This window comes from Lithobates pipiens, unplaced genomic scaffold (assembly GCF_037356315.1).
Source record: "Lithobates pipiens isolate NorthernLeopardFrog02 unplaced genomic scaffold, aLitPip1_a1.2 Scaffold_27, whole genome shotgun sequence".
NCBI lineage: Eukaryota > Metazoa > Chordata > Amphibia > Anura > Ranidae > Lithobates > Lithobates pipiens.
Window position 1 is genome coordinate 102602717 of NW_027507788.1, and position 21150 is coordinate 102623866.

A 21150-nucleotide genomic window follows, 5' to 3' on the forward strand; every position below is an offset into this window, starting at 1 on the left:
ACACCTATTCGAATTAGATACGGGTTTCCCTGCATCCAGTTCACATAGCAGGAGAATGTGGCTGGCTCCCTATGGAGCCGGTTCACATATGTCCGTTGAGGCTGCGGCGCGCGCACTGAAATAATGTGGATCTTTGACTCTGTTTCAGGGCCGAATTCAGGCATAGATTCGCCCGATTCGTCACTGAAACAGGAAACAGTGACGCACAGCGCTCCTGTGGGATCCACAGCCGGTTCCAGTGTGAACCCGGCCTTAAACTTTGAGTGGTTAACTGAAACGTCAATAAAAAGTTTGGGGAGGAGGTGGCGGAACTTAGTTGAGTGTTTGGAAATGCTATGTTAACTGTAGACAGTTTGGATAAAATAGGAAAAAGCTAGAGCCACTGCCAGGTTTTTTTTGCCGCTTGTGTCCCAATTTATCTCTTTGTTTTGATGACTAACAATTTCAAGTATTGAAAGCAAAGGAAAACACAACAACAACTTAGTCTCCAGCACAGGAAGTGTATAATTATTTTAGTAATTTCTCTTTTCTATACAAATCTGTAAAAAATTTTAACAATACATACCCATGCCTTCCAAATTTAAAACTGAGGAATTTTAATTTTAATAATGAGGGACACTTCAGGAGGATAGTGACCTGGTTGTCGTTAAATTATGGTGGCTGTGAGAGGCAATCTTCCTCCGTGCCAGGGCTGTTGCTTGTTAAAAAAAAAAAAAAAAATCAGAGGCGCCTTTGGGCACCCCAGGGTTAAAGGGAGACTAGTAATGCATCACAGGTCCGGGGGTGGCAAACAGTGGGTATGGCCAAATTGTTAACAGTAAGAGGGGCTAAAAAGGTACAAGGAAACAAATCGTCAGGTTTTTTGTATTAAAAAAAATATACTTTGATTGCTGTGCCACAATAAAGAGTCTTGCAGACACATTAGACATGTATAAATATACATAAACCTCGGTACAATCATTAAAAAAAAAAAAAAAAACGCTTCTATTATTTATGATTTTGTGCACACTGAACATATACAGAGAGCTAAAACTTTGTCTGAACCTACCTTAAAGTGCAATGAAAAAAAAATGACAAGTGCAAATAATTTAAAACACAAAAAATGATAAAAGTCTATATAAAGTATGTCACAAAAGTGAGTACCCCCCCCCTCACATTTTTGTAAATATTGTATTATATATTTTCATGTGACAACACTGAAGAAATAACAATGTAAAGTAGTGAGTGTACAGTTTGTATAATAGTGTAAATTTGCTGTCTCCTCAAAATAACTCAACACGCAGACATTAAATTCTAAACCGCTGGCAACAAAAGTGAGTACACCCCTGAGTAAAAATGTCCAGATTGGGCCCAATTAGCCATTTTCCCTCTCCGGTGTCATGTGACTTGTTAGTGTTACAAGATCTCAGGTGTGAATGGGGAGCAGGTGTGTTAAATTTGGTGTTATCGCTCTCACTCTCTCATACTGGTCACTGAAAGTTCCACATCTTATTTCAAAGAACTCTCTGACGATCTGGAAAAAGAATTGTTGCTTTGCATAAAGATGGCTTAGGCTATAAGAAGATTTCCAAGACCCTGAAACTGAGCTGCAACATGGTGGCCAAGACCAGGTCAATTTCCAGAAGCTTTATGAACGTTGCCAAAAGTATTGTGAAGGATGGCGATTATTTTGAAGGCCAATAAGGGAAATTTGTTTGTATCTTCTGTTTTGATTGAATACCATTCACCAAACTTTTTAGCCACATCCCATATGTATGTTGAACATTGGTTCAAGCTGGAAAAACATCCATACCTACACTTCAGTTTTAAGTGTTAAATGTTCGGTTAGACGTAAAATTGTATGGTTAGGTTAATTGTTAAGCCTTGTACACACGGCCGGACATTCCGACAACAAAATCCTTCGGATTTTTTCCGATGGATTTTGTGCCAAAATTGTCTTGCATACACATGGTCGGACAAAGTTGTCGGAAAATCCGATCGTTCGGAACAAGGTGACGTTCGTTACGGACGACGGGACTACATAGAGGCTAGTAGCCAATAGCTTTGGTCTCAATTAAATCTGAGTATGCGTGGCACTTTGTCCATCGGAATTCTCTACAAACGATCTGAAAAAGTCAGATCATGGATTTTCGGCGGAAAAAGTCTGATAGAGCCCGACAACATAATCCGATCAGACCTTTTCTGTCAGAAAATCCGACCTTGTGTACAGGGCATTAGGGTAGGGTTTCTGTACTTACCGTGTGTTGCTTTGAATTTAAGTATTGGGGAAAAAAGTGTTAGAGTAGGTTGGTGTAGAGTTAGTTGTTTTGATTATATTGTGCGTTTAGGATGGATTTTACAACAAGGTTACATCCGCACATATTTTTACCTATTACATTTTGCCACAAGAAGCAATTGTTGGCTGTTTTATACATCTCTAGGGTGCCAGTTCTGTTTAATTATTAAAGCAGAAAGCTTAGGGTTAAAACATTACCATTAACAAGCTAATATAAGCAAGCTTTCAAAACAAATCAGGTTTCTTTGGCAAGCATACGGAAATATGTTTTTAAACATTACATCTGTATTAAATAATCCAAAAACTGTCTTTAGTTTAACATTCTGCTTTCCTCAAAGGTTAACATGCTACAAGCACTAACTATAGCATTCTTTTGACACTTTGGCATATAAGAATGATTTAAATTATTACAACTGTTACAAATAAATTCCTTTTATGTTAATTTACGTTTTGTAATTGTGATGAAGATTTTCTGTTTTAAGAAGGCAGTGTTGTATTTTTTCACAGTAAATGGGTGGCTTGGCGCTCCCTTGTGGTTCATGTGTTGTAGTTCATGCACAACATAATTCTGAATTGTACTTAGATATCTAGAGAGACAGTGCTGTCATCAGAGTTTGTCTGTTTTTTTAACAAATACGTACTAGCTAATCTAGAGATATTAGTAGCATGCATTCTTTCAGGGCAAAAGTTATTATACTCTTATGATAGCGCCGTCTCTCTGACAATTCCCAGCCCGAAATGGCTGATGACATTATGAAAGCACTTTCTTATTCGGTGATAACCCTATTAGCTCTGCAAGGATATGTTCTATTTTGCTAAAGCACACAGGTTCAATTGACACAAACTCACAACCAAGAGTGCCAGTAGCTTGACTTTATATTATAACAATTATATACAAAAGAATGGTGGACATATTCTGTAACCCTGCAATTTCAAAAGATATAAAACATATATATATATATATATGGTTGTTTAATGCATATACTGTAAATCAACATCAAAAATAAACTTTACTCCATTATGCAATGTTGTGGACTAGTATCAGTCCTTGCTAAATACATTTATTAAATATTTCAGTCGTATGTAATATTTCATATTATATAGGCTTGGTAATTTCTGGCAACTTTATAGAATGGTCATTGGCATATTATGCCTATCATTTTCTTTTTTTGCCTCCCTGCCACCCATTTGCTCTGGAAAAAGCCTAGGGGATGTTTTATTGTACATCTGAGATGTAAAGGAAACAAATCTGTTTGAGGCCAAATAATTATAGTTTAGTCTCATCTGACCATAACACCTTTTTCCATGTGGCCTCAGAATCTTCATCGTGCGTTTAAGGTGGTCAGATGAGACTAAAATTCAATTATTTGACCTCAACACCAAACAACATGTCTGTTGAAAAGCCATTATAGCTCATCGTTCAAATAACACCATTCCAACAGTGCATGGTGGTGGTAATATCTTGTCAAGGGGGTGTTTCTCCGCAGCAGGGACTGGAGCACTTGTCAGGATAGAAGAAAAATGGATGGGGCAAAATACTGTTAAATTCTTGAGGAAAATCTGCTGCCCTCTGCTAGAAAGTTGTCAATGGGAAGAAGGTTTACCTATCAACATGACAACGACCCAAAGCACACAGCAAAAATTACCACACAGGTTGAAGGAGGAAAAGGTGAATGTCCTTGCATGGCTTAAGAACCATACACACTATCAGATTTTCTGCTGATTTTTGTCTTCAGATCTACCAAAATCATATAATATGTGGTCAATCCTTAGGAGTTTCAATTTGTATGCAATCAGGCAGGCCCTTGCACTACATGGTTTTGGTAAATCTGAAGACAAAAATCAGCAGAAAATCTGCTAGTGTGTATGGGGCTTTAGTCAATGCTCAGACTTAAACCCAATTGAAAATCTGTGGAATGACTTGAAGACTGGAGTCCACAAATGATCACCATAAAATTTAACTGAACTTGAGCAGTTCTGCAAAGAGTGGGAAAATATTGCAAAGTTAGTAGAGACATGTCCCAACAAACTAAAGCCTGGAATTAAAGCAAAGGGTGGTTCAACTAAATACTGACATAGGGGGGATCCTTTCCAATCAGTGATTCTGTTTTTTATTTTTTCTGACATGTTGTTATAGATTTCACTAGTAAATACAGCTGTATAAAACAAAAACTGTGTCTGTCTTCACTACAAGCTGAAAAGCAACATTTGATTATTTTAAAGGGGGTGATTATTTTCTATATCTACTGTATGTGCTGCATTAGGAGGGACATACAGAGCCTATACCCACTTCACCAGTCACAGTACCTCGGTTACCTAACAGCCAGTAACAGAATTGGGTCATGCTGAGCACATAGCGCAGACCTCATGCGTGTTCCACTTAACCCTTTTTGTTGCGTACGAAGTGACCGGGTATAGATGTCCTTAACTTTGATGTAACTTAACATCGAACCCCTTCACTACCAGGGAACCCATCACCTATTCAGGTAGCATGCCAATGGCTGGTTGCCATACCCATAGCAACTTACTTGCAAGTTAACCCTCTTGTTGCACTATAAACAAAAAAAGAGCGACAATTTAAAAAAAAATACAATATTTTTTACTTTTTGCTAAAGTAAATATCCCCCAATTTAAATAAATAAATCACTTTAGGCCAATATATATTCTTCTACATATTTTTGGTAAAAAAAAAATAACAATAAGTATATATTGATTGGTTTGCGCAAAAGTTATAGCATCTACAAACTATGGGAAAGATTTACGGAATTTTTATTATTTATTTATTTTATTACTAGTAATGGCGGTGATTTTTAGCGGTACTGCAACATTGCGGCAGACAGATGGCACACTTTTGACACATTTTTGGGACCATTGGCATTTATACAGCGATCCGTGCTATAAAAATGCACCGATTACTGTGTAAATGTCACTGGCAGGGAAGAGGTTAACACTAGAGGGCGATCAAGGGGTTAAACGTGTGTTTCCTCAGTGTGTTCTAACTGTATGGAGATGTGACTTACTAGGTGAGGAGACATATCACTGTTACTACTTAGTAGGAACAAACAACATGTTTCCTCTGCCCTGACAGCACAGGGATTTGTGTGTTTACACACACAAATCCCCATGCTGGCGCTCGTGCACGCGATCACATGTGGCCGGTGGGCGCAATCGCATGCACAAGTGCCAGCATGGGAATTTGTGTGTGTAAACATCGGGTCCCCCGCCATGCAGCACCGCACGCATGCCCTGTGGCGGCCACTAAGGACATACTAATACGGGATTATAATTATATAGTCTAAAAAAAGTTTTTTTTAATTAAGGGTAGGTTTACATCTCTGTGGCTGGGGAATGTGTGTTCCAGACCAACAGAGAAACATACTGCACTTTAGCAGATGCGTGAATTAATGGCACCCCCTTCCCTTGCATCAGCACCAGCAGCTCAGTGTGGGGCGATTTAAAAACAACAACAGATTATTATCCCAAAATTTGGGCAACAAAAGGGTAGTTATATACAATATGTAGGCTAAAGACAGGGAATTATGTACAAGTATTCAAGTTTTATGTGAATGTATGTGAATGTTGGACCATAAAGAAGGCTGAATGCCGAGGAATTGATGCTTTTGAACTATGGTGTTGGAGAAGACTCTTAAAAGTCCCTTGGGCAGCGAGAAGATCAAACCAGTCACTCTTAAAGGAAATCAACCCTGAATATTCACTGGAAGGACAGACCCTGAAGGTGAAACTTGAATATATTGGCCACCTAACGCAAAGAGAGGACAAACTGGAAAAGATACTGATGCTGGGAAACATGGAAAGAAAAAGGAGAAGAGGACAACAGAAAAAAGATGGATAGATAGCATCATCAAAACAATGAACATGAAGTTAAGCAAGCTCCAGGAGGCAGTGGTGGACAGAAAGGCCTGGCGCACTATGATCCATGAGGTTATGAAGAGTCGGACACAACCAAATGACTGAACAACAAAAATGCAAGAATTACATACTAGGGATCCAAGCTCCCTAACAAATTCACAGATTTGTAGTATTATTATCTGCAATGGTTGGTTTGATTGAGTCTGTTGCATATTCTAATAAAAAATAAAATATATTCTATTTCTTTTCAGAAAGCTGTAATAATAAATTAACACACATAAAGATCAATTTTATATTGCTTTATTTTAACACAATGCTTTCAAACAACTATTTTTCATTTTTCAGTTATAATATTTATTTTTCAAATCTTACAAAAATATTCACCTTGTTCAGTCAATAGATCATACAAAGCTTTAAACATAAAAAAAAAAAACACATTTTTAACCTCTGGTTATGTGGCTATACATATGCTTATTATGATAATCCCATCCAGCTATAAATCAAGCTATTATATTTATTCACACTAATGGAGGAAAACCTGTCACAAACCTGATTAATTCATACTGAGCGCATGTCAAAATATACACAATCAGAGGTTACCGTCAGTGATAACTGCATGTCACAATATCACGTCAGAATGATGAGTAGGTTCAGAGATGTTGCCTGTTAAACCTATTTGCTAATTTTGACTTTAACTGTAAAGTCATGGTTGGCCACACCCCTCCCACCACCCATACCTTACTGTTGGTCCTTTAATGTGATGGGCAGCCTTGCCGACTAATAGGTGAACATTTGTGCATTAGGATTTGTTTTTAAAAACTAGAATTTAAGCTGATTATTGTTTTGTTTTAAAGAGGAACTGCGGTCTGCTCACATAATTTGTAATAAAAACATCTTTGCCATTCTGAAGTTTCCCTCCAACCATATTTGCATATTTTTTTATATACACTGTGATTCTGTACTTGCCAAAAATGCTGCAGAAATCTCCCTCCACTGAGTCTGGCTGCAGCCATTTTAACTGTGGGCAGCTGAAGCTGCTTCCTGTTCACTTCCTGGATTTACACAGACACAAGGAGTCACACCTCCAGCTCTCATTGGCCCTCTTATCACTTATCACCCCCCCCCCCCCCTGGCAAATTCTCATGAGAGTGAGAGAGAGAGTTGTGCATGATGTCATAAGCCTAGACCTTTTACCAGAAAAGAAACGGGCTGTATAAGGTATTTACTGGCAGAAAAAAAAAACATTTTACTGTCCAAAGTTAAAACAACAAGGGCAGAATATTTAATAGATGGAAAGATGAAAAAATGACTGAAGGTCCGCTTTAATAGATAAAAGTGTTATTTGCAAGGAGCTGTCATTCAAACAAAAAGAAACACAGTCTTTTCATCAGTATGGCTTAGAAAAAAAACTGTAAAACTAAAAATGAATATGATTGTATAGGATAACTGCGCTGGTGTCATTATTGAATTATACCTAATGGCAAAACTTTTTTTTTAGATTTGGATAAAGTGATGAAGAGTTAAAACACAAATGTCAAAGTTTTATTAACAATGTCTGTGTCCCCCTTAAGGAGATTCTTTCTTTCTAATTGACCTGATCACCAATGTCAAGAGGAATGAGAGTGACGAGACACATGTTTCTTGCCAGCCAAGAGGAAATATATCCTCTCACTTCCTGTTGAGTGTGCAGGACAGGAAGTGAAGGGAAATATCAAGAGAGACACAGATGACAAAAAGATAACAGTTGATTTAAAATCTTCCCCTATTGATCCAAAAAGGAAAAAAAGCTTTGGCTTTAGTTATACCTTAAAAAAAAACAGTCAATTAGTGTGTTTCTCTTTTCACTTTACATTATGGAAAATCAGGTTAAAGAGTCAGGTTTTTTTTATTTGGATGATGGTGGTCTGGAAAACAGACTGACTTTTTATAGTCCTGCGGGTTGCAGCAGCAAAAAATGCTGAGATCCTGCCACTGGAGTCCTTAAAGGGTATGAGAATTTGGTGGATGTGACATCTATACAGAAGAAAACTATGACCCTTTAAGTAATTTAAAAATTTATATCAAAATGAAAAATATCAAGGAAAAGCAACACAAAATGGCAAATAACTATATAAATAAAATTATAATAAATTCAGTATCACTTAGATGCCAAAATGTACCTTAACTACTTTTCTAGCAATGCACATTACAAAGAAGAGATTAGGGGAAAAACAGTGCAGGTTAATGAGAAAATTAACTTGTTTTAAATTCATAAGTAGTTACGGATCCAAAAATGCTTTTGTACAGTATGCTCCCCCTACCAACAGAAAAAAAGTCATTATAAGGATTCTGTAAAAATGCTATACATGCAGAAGTGATCACTGCTATAGTATATGTGAGTGTGAGCACATTTAAAATACAGTATATCATGGTAATTCTTTGCTCAGAATAACAGGCAGTAACTAAATTGTACGCCAGGGGAAAATAAAAGAAAACACTAACAAAGTACATCTCTCCAATACATGCACATTTGCTCATGCTTTATAGCTTTAATGACTCTGGAAACATTGGCCACAAATGCACTTCACTCTGTTCTATTTCTTATTGTGGACTGACAACACACAGTATTTTTCTAGACAAGCAATGTCAGCCCTGCCTATTGTCTTTTGTTAAACTACCCTTGTCTTCTAATCCACAAGATAGGGACTAATTGACTTGTAGTCCAACATAATAAAAGAAAGGGCTATATAGTTCTTGGAGATAACACAGAACATGTTGTAAGGACACAGGACAGCTCTAAAAATTTCTGACAAAATCAACGGGTAGTTTTTTTTTTTATGCTCATCAAGCAGATGTAACAATGGTATGAAATATTTACCAGATCAAATAAAAAATAAATTTGTTGTTAGGGTTTGCATTCACTTTAAGCAGCAGGTGGCCCCATTTACTAAGCTACAACACATGTTTTAGACTGTTCTAATTTATCCTGGTGGTTGCATAGCTGGTAGCTGTTAGTCACATTCAACTGGGTTGTTCTCTAATGTTGAATGTTGATGACTTTATGATATTCATCTTAGTAGCCTCCTCAGCTCAAATGTGAATCTGAAGCGTCCAGCCCCTTTTCAGATGCCAGGCAGCTGAATTACAGTGGCGGGGGTGTATTTTTGAAGCACCTGATTAGAGCCGATCCGGAGGAGGGGAGGAGAAGCACAGAGGACACAGCAACCACTATCTGACCTGCTGCAAGGTCCTGCCGCTCGCTGCCTTCACCTGCTGCCTGACCCACCATCGAGACAGGGTAAGTGCTGGACAGACGGCGAGCGGGCAGGGTCACATTGGCAACTTTTGATGGGCCCAGTGGCAGCATTTGATGGGGCACAGTGGCAGCGTTTGATGGGACACAGTGGCAGCGTTTGATGGGACACAGTGGCAGAGTTTGATGGGGCACAGTGGCAGAGTTTGATGGGGCACAGTGGCAGAGTTTGATGGGGCACAGTGGCAGCGTTTGATGGGACACAGTGACAGCATTTAAAGGGGCACAGTGGCAGCATTTAAAGGGGCAGAGTGGTGGTGTTTGATGGGGCACAGTGGCGGCGTTTGATGGGGCACAGTGGCGGCGTTTGATGGGGCACAGTGGCAGCGTTTGATGGGACACAGTGGCGGTGTTTGATGGGGCACAGTGGCAGCTTTTGATGGGGCACAGTGGCAGCTTTTGATGGGGCACAGTGGCAGCTTTTGATGGGGCACAGTGGCAGCTTTTGATGGGGCACAGTGGCTGCGTTTGATGGGCACAGTGAGGCTGCAACTGATGTTTTTCTTTCAGACTTTTTCAGTTTGTTGCATCCCCCCCAAATATTTTGAGCACCAGCCGTCACTGATCAGAAATATGCCCCAGTATTGGTAGCCATATAGGTAACTCAGTCGTATTTATTCGTATTTGTATGAGGATTGCTCTCGGAGCTCAGTGGATGTGGTGAAATTTCACTTTGCAAGGAGTACCCAATCATGTGGGTAAATAACCAGCATTTTTGCTTGCACATAATTGGATACTGGAAGCTAGCAGAGCTTCACCTTATTCACCAAGCATGAGTCCACTATGCATTCACCACCATGAATCCCATACATCTTCTTTTGCAAAGTGAAAAGCCTTTAGTCTATAGTATAATCAACCCCAATAAACTGTGTCAAGGCAGATATGATTTTAACATCTCCCAACATATTCTTGTACAGCACCTGCCCAGGCACACTCCATGGTGATGGATGAAAGCGATCAAGTTTCTTGTGTGGATATAAATACTGGGGTATGTTCCTGACACTCATTAAAACCAAGGATGCCACTTGGATGAGTGGCAGCAAATCTTTAACATTACAGAACTAGTCAATTGAGAGCAACTACTACTAGCACTATAACTGTTGCACTGTTTTTATTACCATAACCATTGTTACTTTTAGCCATGTAACTAAATTTCAGCTTTTATTAGCCACCTTTTCTAAAAATAATGGCCATTATGAGGAATAACATTTGTTATAACTTCTTTAATTAAACCAGCACAATAGGTTCAGGGGTGGATGTGTAAATCAAAGTATCCTAAAGCTTGCCATATACCAGAGATATGCAATTAACGGACCTCCGGCTGTTGCAAAACTACAAGTCCCATCATGCCTCTGCCTGTGGGTGTCATGCTTGTGGCTGTCAGAGTTTTGTTATGCCTCATGAGACTTGTAGTTCTGCAACAGCTGGAAGTCCGCTAATTGCATATCCCTGCCATATACTCTAAGCTTAATTAATCCTATCTATGTTCTATACATGCTACATGGCTTGGGTGGAGGAATATCCACTGTTGACATCCGCAGCTGTCAGAATACCCAAACATACCCATATCTGACTGAATGCAGCCCCTGCTCAGCTGACAATTTTCCACCCAACTTTTGAATTTCAGATTGAGGGATGTCGAGTGGGAGACTGCTGACAGAGCCAAGCAAAGCTCAAATTCTACTTGGATTATCCAGAACAAGACAAAATTCACTCCACGTATGGTCAGCTTTAGGTAATTTAGGCATATGCCTTAGACCACATACCTCCCAATGTGCCTTTTGCCGCTTACACACGACCGGACTTTCCGGCAGACTATGTCCGCCGGTCTTCCCGACTGACTTTCTGAATGAACGGACTTGGCCACACATGAACGGACTAAGTCCGTTAGTTTTGAATGCGATGACGCAAACGGGATTAAACAAGGAAGTTCAATAGCCAGTAGCTAATAGCTTCCCTTGCGTCATATTTGGTCCGTCAGACCAGCACACAGACAAACAGTTTTCCCGATTTTAGTCTGTTGGATAGATTTGAAACATGTTCTATTTCTAGGTCCGTATTTTTTCAAAAAATTTACGGACTAGCCCACACACGATTGGATTGTCCGACAGACTAATCCCTTCGGACCTAGTCTGCTGGAAAGTCCGGTCGTATGTACGCCACATAACACACATTTAGGTCCAGTTACTAGTAGTAGTAGTAGTATAGATTTCTTGGTAAAGAAATGTATTGGGTTTTTATATCATATAACAGTAAACAAAAATGGTGTAAGAAAGACAGAAGTGATCTAGTAAGTGACAAGACGGTCTTATAAAAACACATAGATGTTCAACAGAATAGGGTTACATGTAATAAGGGTATAAACAAGGCAAAATTGTTTGAGAACAGTTATGAATAGTTTAGTTAGAGAGGAAGGAGTCTATGTCATCAGTTTAGGAAGAAAGCTCCGTAGTTAGAATGGAGGGAGAAAAAAAGAGAGTGAGGAATAGGAAAGAAGGGAGGTCCACGGGGATGGTCTGGTCGTCAGCAGTAGATTTGTTGGGAGCGGGAGGGCTAGTAGTATAGATTTAGCCTGTATTTTGTATTTTGAATAGACTTGGTACCAACCTATGAACATATTACATCACATGGTAGTATTCTAGACAATAGAATGGTAGATTCTATTTTCACAAGGTGTAAAAAAAAACACATATACCTGTAACTAAAGATAAAAAAATTGCACACTAAAATGTTTATGTGAAATTAAAGTAGTCCTTTATGTCCTATCTTTCAGAACTTTTAATGGAAGGCAAATGTTAGTGAGCTCAAAATTATACACCAAGTAAAACAGACATATAAATAATGAAGGGATAGTAGAGCAAAGCAGACAGTAGACCATGCCTTTAAAATGTATTCATTTCATACAACAAACATTGAGAAACACAGGCTCTTTTTCCTGACCTTCTGCCCTTATAGATTTCTGACCAAAACAGGTATTCAAGTTTCTCTGACTTTGCAGATCTGCATACTTGTTTCCGAAAAAGTGGCTAAGAAAGTACAGAAAATTGTCTCAAAACAATAGCCATACAGATAGTACTTTAGGAGGTCTGTGGCAGCAATAATCAGATGTTACTGTTTACTGAGCTGAATGATATAATAAATTACACTTGATTGGCAAGTTTGGGTCACTGTCTTCGTTGCCTTATTTAATAAGCCAATCAGAATTCTTTAAATGTATTGTGCAATTACTTAGGTTGGCCATACTTATCCTGAGAAAATCAAACAGTGTCAACTTTTTAGACAATGCTTATGCTGATAATCAGACCACTTACACAAAGACATATTCCAAAATCTTTGTGGCTGTGACTGTTCACTTATCAGTGGAAAGAATGTAATTAGGTATTCTTTGCATATGTTCTAGACCCACATATGTATTGGAAACATTATGAAGAAGATTGAAGAAAACATAAGTCAACTAAATATGTAATGCCACGATAAGGGGCCCATTTAAAATGGAGAGCCGATATCTTTATCTGCTGAACACTGCAGTGTTTACTCCACACCGCACTTGCATATTACACTTTCTATCATAAAAGGCAGGTTATGATGTGGAGCCTGCAGTGTTTTGTAACTGATTGCATTCTACATCAAATATGTTTTACTATAGAAGGCTGTCATAATTTAGCGGATTTGTAAGAATGACCAGTGGCAATACCTACTGAATGTTGTGCATGCTATGAATACATTTGCTGATCTTTCATATGTGGAACGACTTGAACAAATAATATAATTTTATGTGCATTTAATATTTTGGTTAAATATAAAGAAATATTGATATCTGAGTTTCCCTTTAGGTTTACCTTTTTAAGTTCAGCAGTTGGAGTCTTATACCTTTTTAACACTTATCCCTGGGCAGTCTAAAAAATGTTCTGTGACACAGGCAAACACAGTTCAAGCAATACATTAGGCTCTACATCGTCCGTTGACTTAATTTTCATTCATAGTGATGTTCTACTGACTGGTGTCCACCCTGTACAGGGCCCTCTGGTTAGCCGGCAAGGATTTCTGCTCCAGGTCCCATACAAAATATCGGAGATGACATAGCTGCTTGTGGAAGGTATCATCGGTTAATGGCTGTGATAGCTGCATGCGGAAGTTGTCACAGGGCAGGATAAGTGGAGGATGATCCGTGAAACTCTCAAAGATATCTGCTGCGAACAAAGAATGGAGTCAGGAAAAGTTTTTACAATAGATAGTAAAGCTACAATAGATACATTGTAATGTTCTGAAGGGAAATGCAACAGTGAACAGGAGATCCCAAACAGTTAGAGAAACGAGTGCTCAGATTAAAATAAAGTTAGGAATGAAGATTAACACTAAATTGTATAAAATATAATTCCTAATCTTTCCTGGATTATCCCCATTAGATTAGTGGGTAGCATGTCCATTGGGAATGATGTGCAATTCAGTGCACATCCTGCGCCATGTACAGTGTCTTGCGAAAGTATTTGGCCCCCTTGAACTTTTCAACCTTTTGCCACATTTCAGGCTTTAAACATAAAGATATAAAAATTTTATTTTTTGTAAAGAATCACCAACAAGTGGGACACAATTGTGAAGTGGAACGAAATCTATTGGATAATTTAAACTTTTTTAGCAAATAAAAAACTGAAAAGTGGTGCGTGCAAAATTATTCGGCCCCTTGACTTTCAGTGCAGCAAACTCACTCCAGAAGTTCAGCGAGGATCTCTAAATGATCCAATGTTGTCCTAAATGACTGATGGTGATAAATAGAATCCACCTGTGTGTAATCAAGTCTCTGTATAAATGCACCTGCTCTGTGATAGTCTCAGGGTTCTGTTGAAAGCGCAGAGAGCATCATGAAGACCAAGGAACACACCAGGCAGGTCCGTAATACTGTTGTGGATACGTTTAAAGCCGGATTTGGATACAAAAAGATTTCCCAAGCTTTAAACATCCCAAGGAGCACTGTGCAAGCGATCATTTTGAAATGGAAGGAGTATCAGACCACTGCAAATCTACCAAGACCTGGCCGTCCCTCTAAACTTTCAGCTCAGACAAGGAGAAGACTGATCAGAGATGCAGCCAAGAGGCCCATGATCACTCTGGATAAACTGAAGAGAACTACAGCTGAGGTTGGAGAGTCTGTCCATAGGACAACAATCAGTCGTACACTGCACAAATCTGGCCTTTCTGGAAGAGTGACAAGAAGAAAGCCATTTCTCAAAGATATCCATAAAAAGTCTCGTCTAAAGTTTGCCACAAGCCACCTGGGAGACACACCAAACATGTGGAAGAAGGTGCTCTGGTCAGATGAAACCAAAATCGAACTTTTTGCCCACAATGCAAAACGATATGTGTGGCGTAAAAGCAACACAGCTCATCACCCTCAACACACCATCCCCACTGTCAAACATGGTGGTGGCAGCATCATGGTTTGGGCTTCCTTTTCTTCAGCAGGGACAGGGAAGATGGTTAAAATTGAGGGGAAGATGGATGCAGCCAAATACAGGACCATTCTGGATGAAAACCTTGAGATTTATCTTCCAACAAGACAATGATCCCAAACACAGCAAAATCTACAACGGAATGCTTCACAAATAAACGTATCCAGGTGTTAGAATGGCCAAGTCAAAGTCCAAACCTAAATCCAATCGAGAATCTGTGGAAAGAGCTGAAAACTGCTGTTCACAAACGCTCTCCATCCAACCTCACTGAGCTCGAGCTGTTTTGCAAGGAAGAATGGGCAAGAATTTCAGTCTCTCAATGTGCAAAACTGATAGAGACATACCCCAAGTGACTTGCAGCTGTAATCGCAGCAAAAGGTGGCTCTACAAAGTATTAACGCAAGGGGGCCGAATAATTTTGCACGCCCCACTTTTAATTTTTTTATTAGTTAAAAAAGTTTCAAAAATCCAATAGATTTCATTCCACTTCACAATTGTGTCCCACTTGTTGGTGTTTCTTCACAAAAAATAAACATTTTATATCTTTATGTTTGAAGCCTGAAATGTGGCAAAAGGTTGAAAAGTTCAAGGCGGCCGAATACTTTCGCAAGGCACTGTATATGTTCCTTGAACAACCATTTTAGGGTGAATACAGCTGCGCAAAATGTGAGCAATTTGTTACCTTGGAAACCCAGATTCTTAATCTAAGGAGGCAGCTGGCAACATTGTGAAGCATCACCAACCTGATAGGGAGTTTGGACTGAAGCCGTCAGGCGCTGGCAGCATCCAGTATAGAGGTGGGTGCAGATATGGAAATGCAGCTCCAGAGAAGGTTAGTTGGGTGACAGATAGAAGACAGGGTAGAAGGAAAAGCATTTGAGAGGACAGTCCAGAGCTGGCACAGCCCAATCAGTATGCCAAGTTGCATGAAGTTGGGGATATCAATCAAGCAGTGCCATTACTGGAGCAGAGTTACCCCTCTTGCTGCCAGGGGAACAACTCCTCCAATGAGATGGGGGCAAGATTACAGAAAAGGATAGACAAATCTTGGTGGTAGGGGACTTACAGTAATTATTAGAAGAACAGATAGGGCAATCTGTCACAAAGTCAGTGATCACCGAACAGTATATTGTTTACTGGGGGCTCGGGTTTGGAACATTGTAGATCAGATGGACAGATTGTTGGGTGGGGCTGGAGAGGACACAGCTGTCAAGGTACATATTGGTTAGAGGAATTTTTAGAAGAATTAGAGGAATTTTAGAGGAATTAGCCGGCAGTGAGCGAAGGTCAGGGGGTGCTATGGGGAGCAATATTGGTAGTGCAACTAGAGTATCTAAAACCAAGGTAGATTGACGAGATCCTATTGCAGTCTCAGAACAAACAAAGAGAAAATAATCTGCTCATACAAAATGAAAAGGCATGTTCACAAACGCTAGAAGTTTAGTTAAATTGAAGGAGAAACTGGAACTGCTGATAAATAAGAATTTCAATTTTGTGGGAGTATCAGAAGCTTACATGACTGGCTCTCAACTGTCCAGGGGTATTCACTGTTGTATTCACTATTGGAGGGACAGGGAAACTAGAAGAGGGGGGAGAGGTCTGTGTCAAGAATGATTTGCTAGTAAAAAATGAAGGATGACATTGCTAACGGGGCAAGGTGGAATCATTGTGGCTGGAGCTTCAAAGGGAAAAAAGAAACAGGAAATGAATAGTGGGTGCATGCTACAGGATACTAAAGGATGAAGAAGAAACCAATCTTCTCTCAAAGGCAGTTATAGCGTTGAGGCAGGGCAATATTATCATGAGGCACTTTAAACGTCTTACATGACAGTTCCATGTGTCAATTGGTGGATGAACCAACTAAAAATAATGCTTTAGGCCCCTTTCACACTGGGGCGGTTTTCAGGCGTTACAGCGCTAAAAATAGCGCCTGTGTAGCGCCTGAAAAAAACAGCCCCTTTCACTCCAGTGTGAAAGCCAGTGGGCTTTCACACTGGAGCGGTGCGCTGGCAGGACGGTGAAAAAAGTCCTGCTAGCCGCATCTTTGGAGCAGTGAAGGAGCGGTGTATTCACCGCTCCTAAACCACTCCTACCCATTGAAATCAATGGGACAGCGCGGCAATACCGCTGGCAAAGCGCCGCTGCAGCGGCGCTTTGCGGGCGGTTTTAACCCTTTTTTGGCCGCTAGCGGGGGTTAAAACCGTCCCGCTAGCGCCCGCAGACCGCCGCTAAAACGACGGGAAAGCGGCGCTTTACCGCTGACAGCCGCACCGCCCCAGTGTGAAAGGGGCCTTAAAGTCAGGATTCACGCACATGCCTGGACCGGCAGCTGGCTCAGCCTCCCAATGAGCTGCTGGGAGATTGAGACAGCCGGCTCCCGCCCCCTCCGCAGCCCAGGACTCCAGTGAGCACTGAAGGGGTAGAGCAAAGAGCTGGTGACTGACCGTCACCGGCTCTCTACTCACTGAATGCTGAGAATCAGTGCTCTTTGAGCGCTGGGTTCTCCATTTTAGAGCTAGCAGGGGCAGATGCAGCATTGGATCAATGCTACATCCATCTAGGGGAGTATACATTTTTTTTTCACAAGCCCATACAGTATTAAATAATGGCATTAGCCAGTGCATTCCAATGGGCAACAAATATAACAGAACTAAGGTTAAAACGTGGGTGGCAAAATTCTAGGTTAATGATAAAAAAAAAACTGTCCTCAAAAAATCAGCATCCAAAACTACAAAGAATACAATAGTAAATGTAAGAGCATGATTAGGGCAGCCAAATTAGCCCACACGAGACACATAGCAGAGAAGAGTGAAAAGAAAGCCTCCTTAAACGTTTTAAATATATTAATAGTAAAAAGGTGAGGTCAGAGCAAATTGATCCCATAAAGGATAATCAGGGGAAGTTAGTTACAAGTGACAAGGAGAAGGCAACTGTACACACATTCTTCTCCTCAGTTTTTACAAAAGAAGAGGAGGGGTATAATAAACAAGACTGTATTGCTAGTAACACTGCACAGAATGTGCCTTTGTGGCTAACAGAAGCCAGCTTTCAAAAAAAGACTTAACAAACTTAATGTGAATAAATCACCAGGAGCAGATGGCTTACACCTGAGAGTCCTCAAAGAACTTAGCCAGGTTATTGATAGACCATTATTCTCAATTTTTAAGGACAGCTAAGTGACTGGAATGTCACCAGCTGATTTTTAAAAAGCTAACGTGGTACCAATTTTCCTAATAGGGCCAAAATATATACCTGGGAAATACAGACCAGTCAGCCTAACATTAAAGAGGAAGTAAACCCTGATGGGTTTACTTCCTCTTTTTTTCCCTGCAAAGGTAAAGCATAATGGACTACTATGCATCGCATAGTAGCTCATTATGTGTCACTTACCTGACACAGGAGCCAGCGAAGTCGCCGCTGATCCCTGTAGTCCGCCGCATCCATGTTGCTGGTGGCGTCTCGCAGCTCCGACGGATCATAGCGGCGAAGCCGCGATGACGTCACTCCCGCGCATGCGCACGGGAGTCGCGTCTCGCAGCTCCGCCGCTGCCACTCGGCGAAGCCGCAATGACGTCACTCCCGCGCATGCGCACGGGAGTCGACAAATTAGGCAAATCCATTCATGGATTTGCCGCATTTAGTGCGCCTGCGCGCCGCTGTCTACGGCGCATGCGCCGTAGACAGCGGTGCCCATTTTCGGGCAAATATCTCCTAAACCATATAGGTTTAGGAGATATTGCTTGGACCTACAGGTAAGCCTTAATCTAGGCTTACCTGTAGGTCCAAGTTGTTTGGAAGGGTTTACTTCCTCTTTAATAGTATGTAAACTATTGGAGGAGATAAGTGACCATATCCAATCATTTGCATATGAAAACAGTTTCATTAGTAGTAACCAGTATGGATCTATGAAATATTGTTCTTGCCAGACCAGCCTGTTAACATTCTATAAGGAAGTGAGTTGTAATCTAGATGGAGGAAGGTCTGTGGATGTGGTATATCTGGATTTCACCAAAGCATTCGATACAGTTCCCCATAAACGCTTAATTTACAAATTGAGATCTGTTGGCATCAACAATAGTGTATGTACCTGGATAAAAACTGGTTACATGAGCGCATCCAGAGGGTGGGGATAAATAGTGTATATTCTACTCCTAGATTGTAAGCTCTAATGAGCAGGGCCCTCTGTTTCCTCCTGTATTGAACTGCATTGTAACTGTACTGTCTGACCTCATGTTGTAAACGCTGCACAAACTGTTGGTGTTATATAAATCCTGAATAATAATAATATTCTAAACGGTCTGGAGTTGTAAATGGGCTCTGCCCTGGGACCAATTTTGTTTAATTTGTCCATAGATGATTTAGAGGCTAGAAAACAGTTCAAACTCAGTGTTTGCTGATAATACAAAGCTAAGCAGGGCAATTACTTTATCGCAGGATATAGACACTTTACAGGAAGACCTTCGCAAAATAAAGGGATGGAAAATGGCATGGCATGGCAAATGAGGCTTGATATAGGAAAATGTAAAGTACCGTATTTATCGGAGTATAACACACATTTTTTCCCCTCTTAAAATCAGGGGAAAATCGTCAGTGCGTGTTATGTGCCGATCCCCCGCAGACGTGAGCCTGTGGGCGGCTTTCAGCCATCTTCGGCCCTTCTCGGCAGCTTTGTGAGGCCAAAAGTGGCCGAAAACAGGCGATAACAGCCGAGAGCGGTCGAAAGCCGCGAGAGCGGGCGAAAGCTGGCGAGAACAGCCGAGAGCCTCCAAGAGCTAATGAGCACCGCCGAGATACACAGAACATCTGCCATTTTTAAAAGGCAAAGCTGCAAATGAAACTGACAAGGCTTCAAATGACACTGACAAGGGTGCAACGATGGACAAGGCTGCATGACAAAGCAGCATATGACACTGATAAGGCTGCAAATGATGGACAAGGCTGCATGACAAGGCTGCAAATGACACTGACAAGGGTGTAATAATAGACAGGGCTGCAGATGGACACTGATAAGGCTGCATTGATGGGCATTTAAATGTAACTTTTTTTTCCTTAAACTTCCCTCCTAAAAGTTTTTTTCCTTAAAATTCCCTCCTAAACTTGGGGTGCGTGTTATACGCCGATAAATACGGTAATACACTTAGGGGCTCAAAATAAGAATGCATATTACTTGCTCGGTGGAGATCCTCTGGGGGAATTAAGGATGAAAAAGGATCTGTGAGTCCTAGCAGATCACAGGCTCAGCAATAGCATGCAATGCCATACTGCAGCAAGCAAAGCTACAGTAGCAGACTATTAGCATGCATTAAAAATAGGAGCTTCACTCCCTATATAACCCCTCCTCCTTCCAGGAGTACCTCATTTTTTGTAGCAAAGCAATATACCTAAACCCCAAATAGAGGTGAGGGACCTCTGTGTCCCATGATGTACTCCAAGAAAAGGATTTTACAGGTAAGCGGTTATAAAAATCCTGTTTTCTTTATCGTACATCATGGAGCACAGGGCACCATAGTAATCACTATGTGGGACATCCCATAGCAATGCTACTTGAGGAGAGGGAGAGACAATCTGTAGGGCACCCCCAGACTTGAGGACTTATACTGCTGCCTGCAGCACACTGCACCCGAAGGTGATATCCTCATGCCTCCTTACACCCACCTGATAAAATTTGGTGAATGTATGTACTGAAGACCAAGTTGCGGCCTTACAGATCTGAGCCATGGAGGCCTGGTGACGCACTGCCCAGGAAGCACTAACCATCCTGGTAGAGTGCGCTTTGACTTGAAAAGGTGGAATCTTACCCCTTAAATCATAAGTCTGAATTATAACCTGCCGACTCCACTTAGTAACATGGATCCTCCACTGCCATCTTTACGATTTCTGCATGCCATGACCTTCTGGGCCATGCTGGCACTACCAGAAAAACTACCATAATTACCAGCTTTCTTTCCTGCAAAGAAGTCATGGCAGAAACTGAATAGGGGGAAATGCATAGATCAGTGAGAACTGATCCCATGGGGTCACCAACACATCTGTTCCTCATGCGAGTGGATCCCTTGTCCTGGACACAAAGTTGACTAACTTCATGTTGAATCTGGATGCTAGAAGATCTACATCCAGAGTCCTCAATCTTTGGCAAACAGCCCGAAAAATGTCAGAGAAAAAAGACCATTTCTTTCTGCCCAAGTTAGAATATGTTTTACCTCTGTCTGCGCTGCCAGACTCTTGGTGATTGATATAGGCCACAGCTGTGGCATTGTCGGATTGGA

General features: G+C 40.7%; 1 protein-coding gene across 3 annotated transcripts in view; it reads right to left on the bottom strand.

Annotated features, from left to right (window-relative positions):
* Nucleotides 1–6429: 6429 nt before the first annotated feature.
* LOC143934032 (ras-interacting protein 1-like) overlaps nt 6430–21150 on the bottom strand; it is an 89961-nt gene continuing 75240 nt past the window's right edge. For 2 of the 3 annotated variants that reach the window (XM_077457279.1, XM_077457277.1), the window contains exon 10: nt 6430–13627. In XM_077457279.1, coding sequence (XP_077313405.1) covers nt 13428–13627 — 200 coding nt within the window. In that variant the 3' untranslated portion in view covers nt 6430–13427. The remainder of the gene's footprint in view (nt 13628–21150) is intronic. The other variant, XM_077457278.1, reaches the window with a different exon arrangement.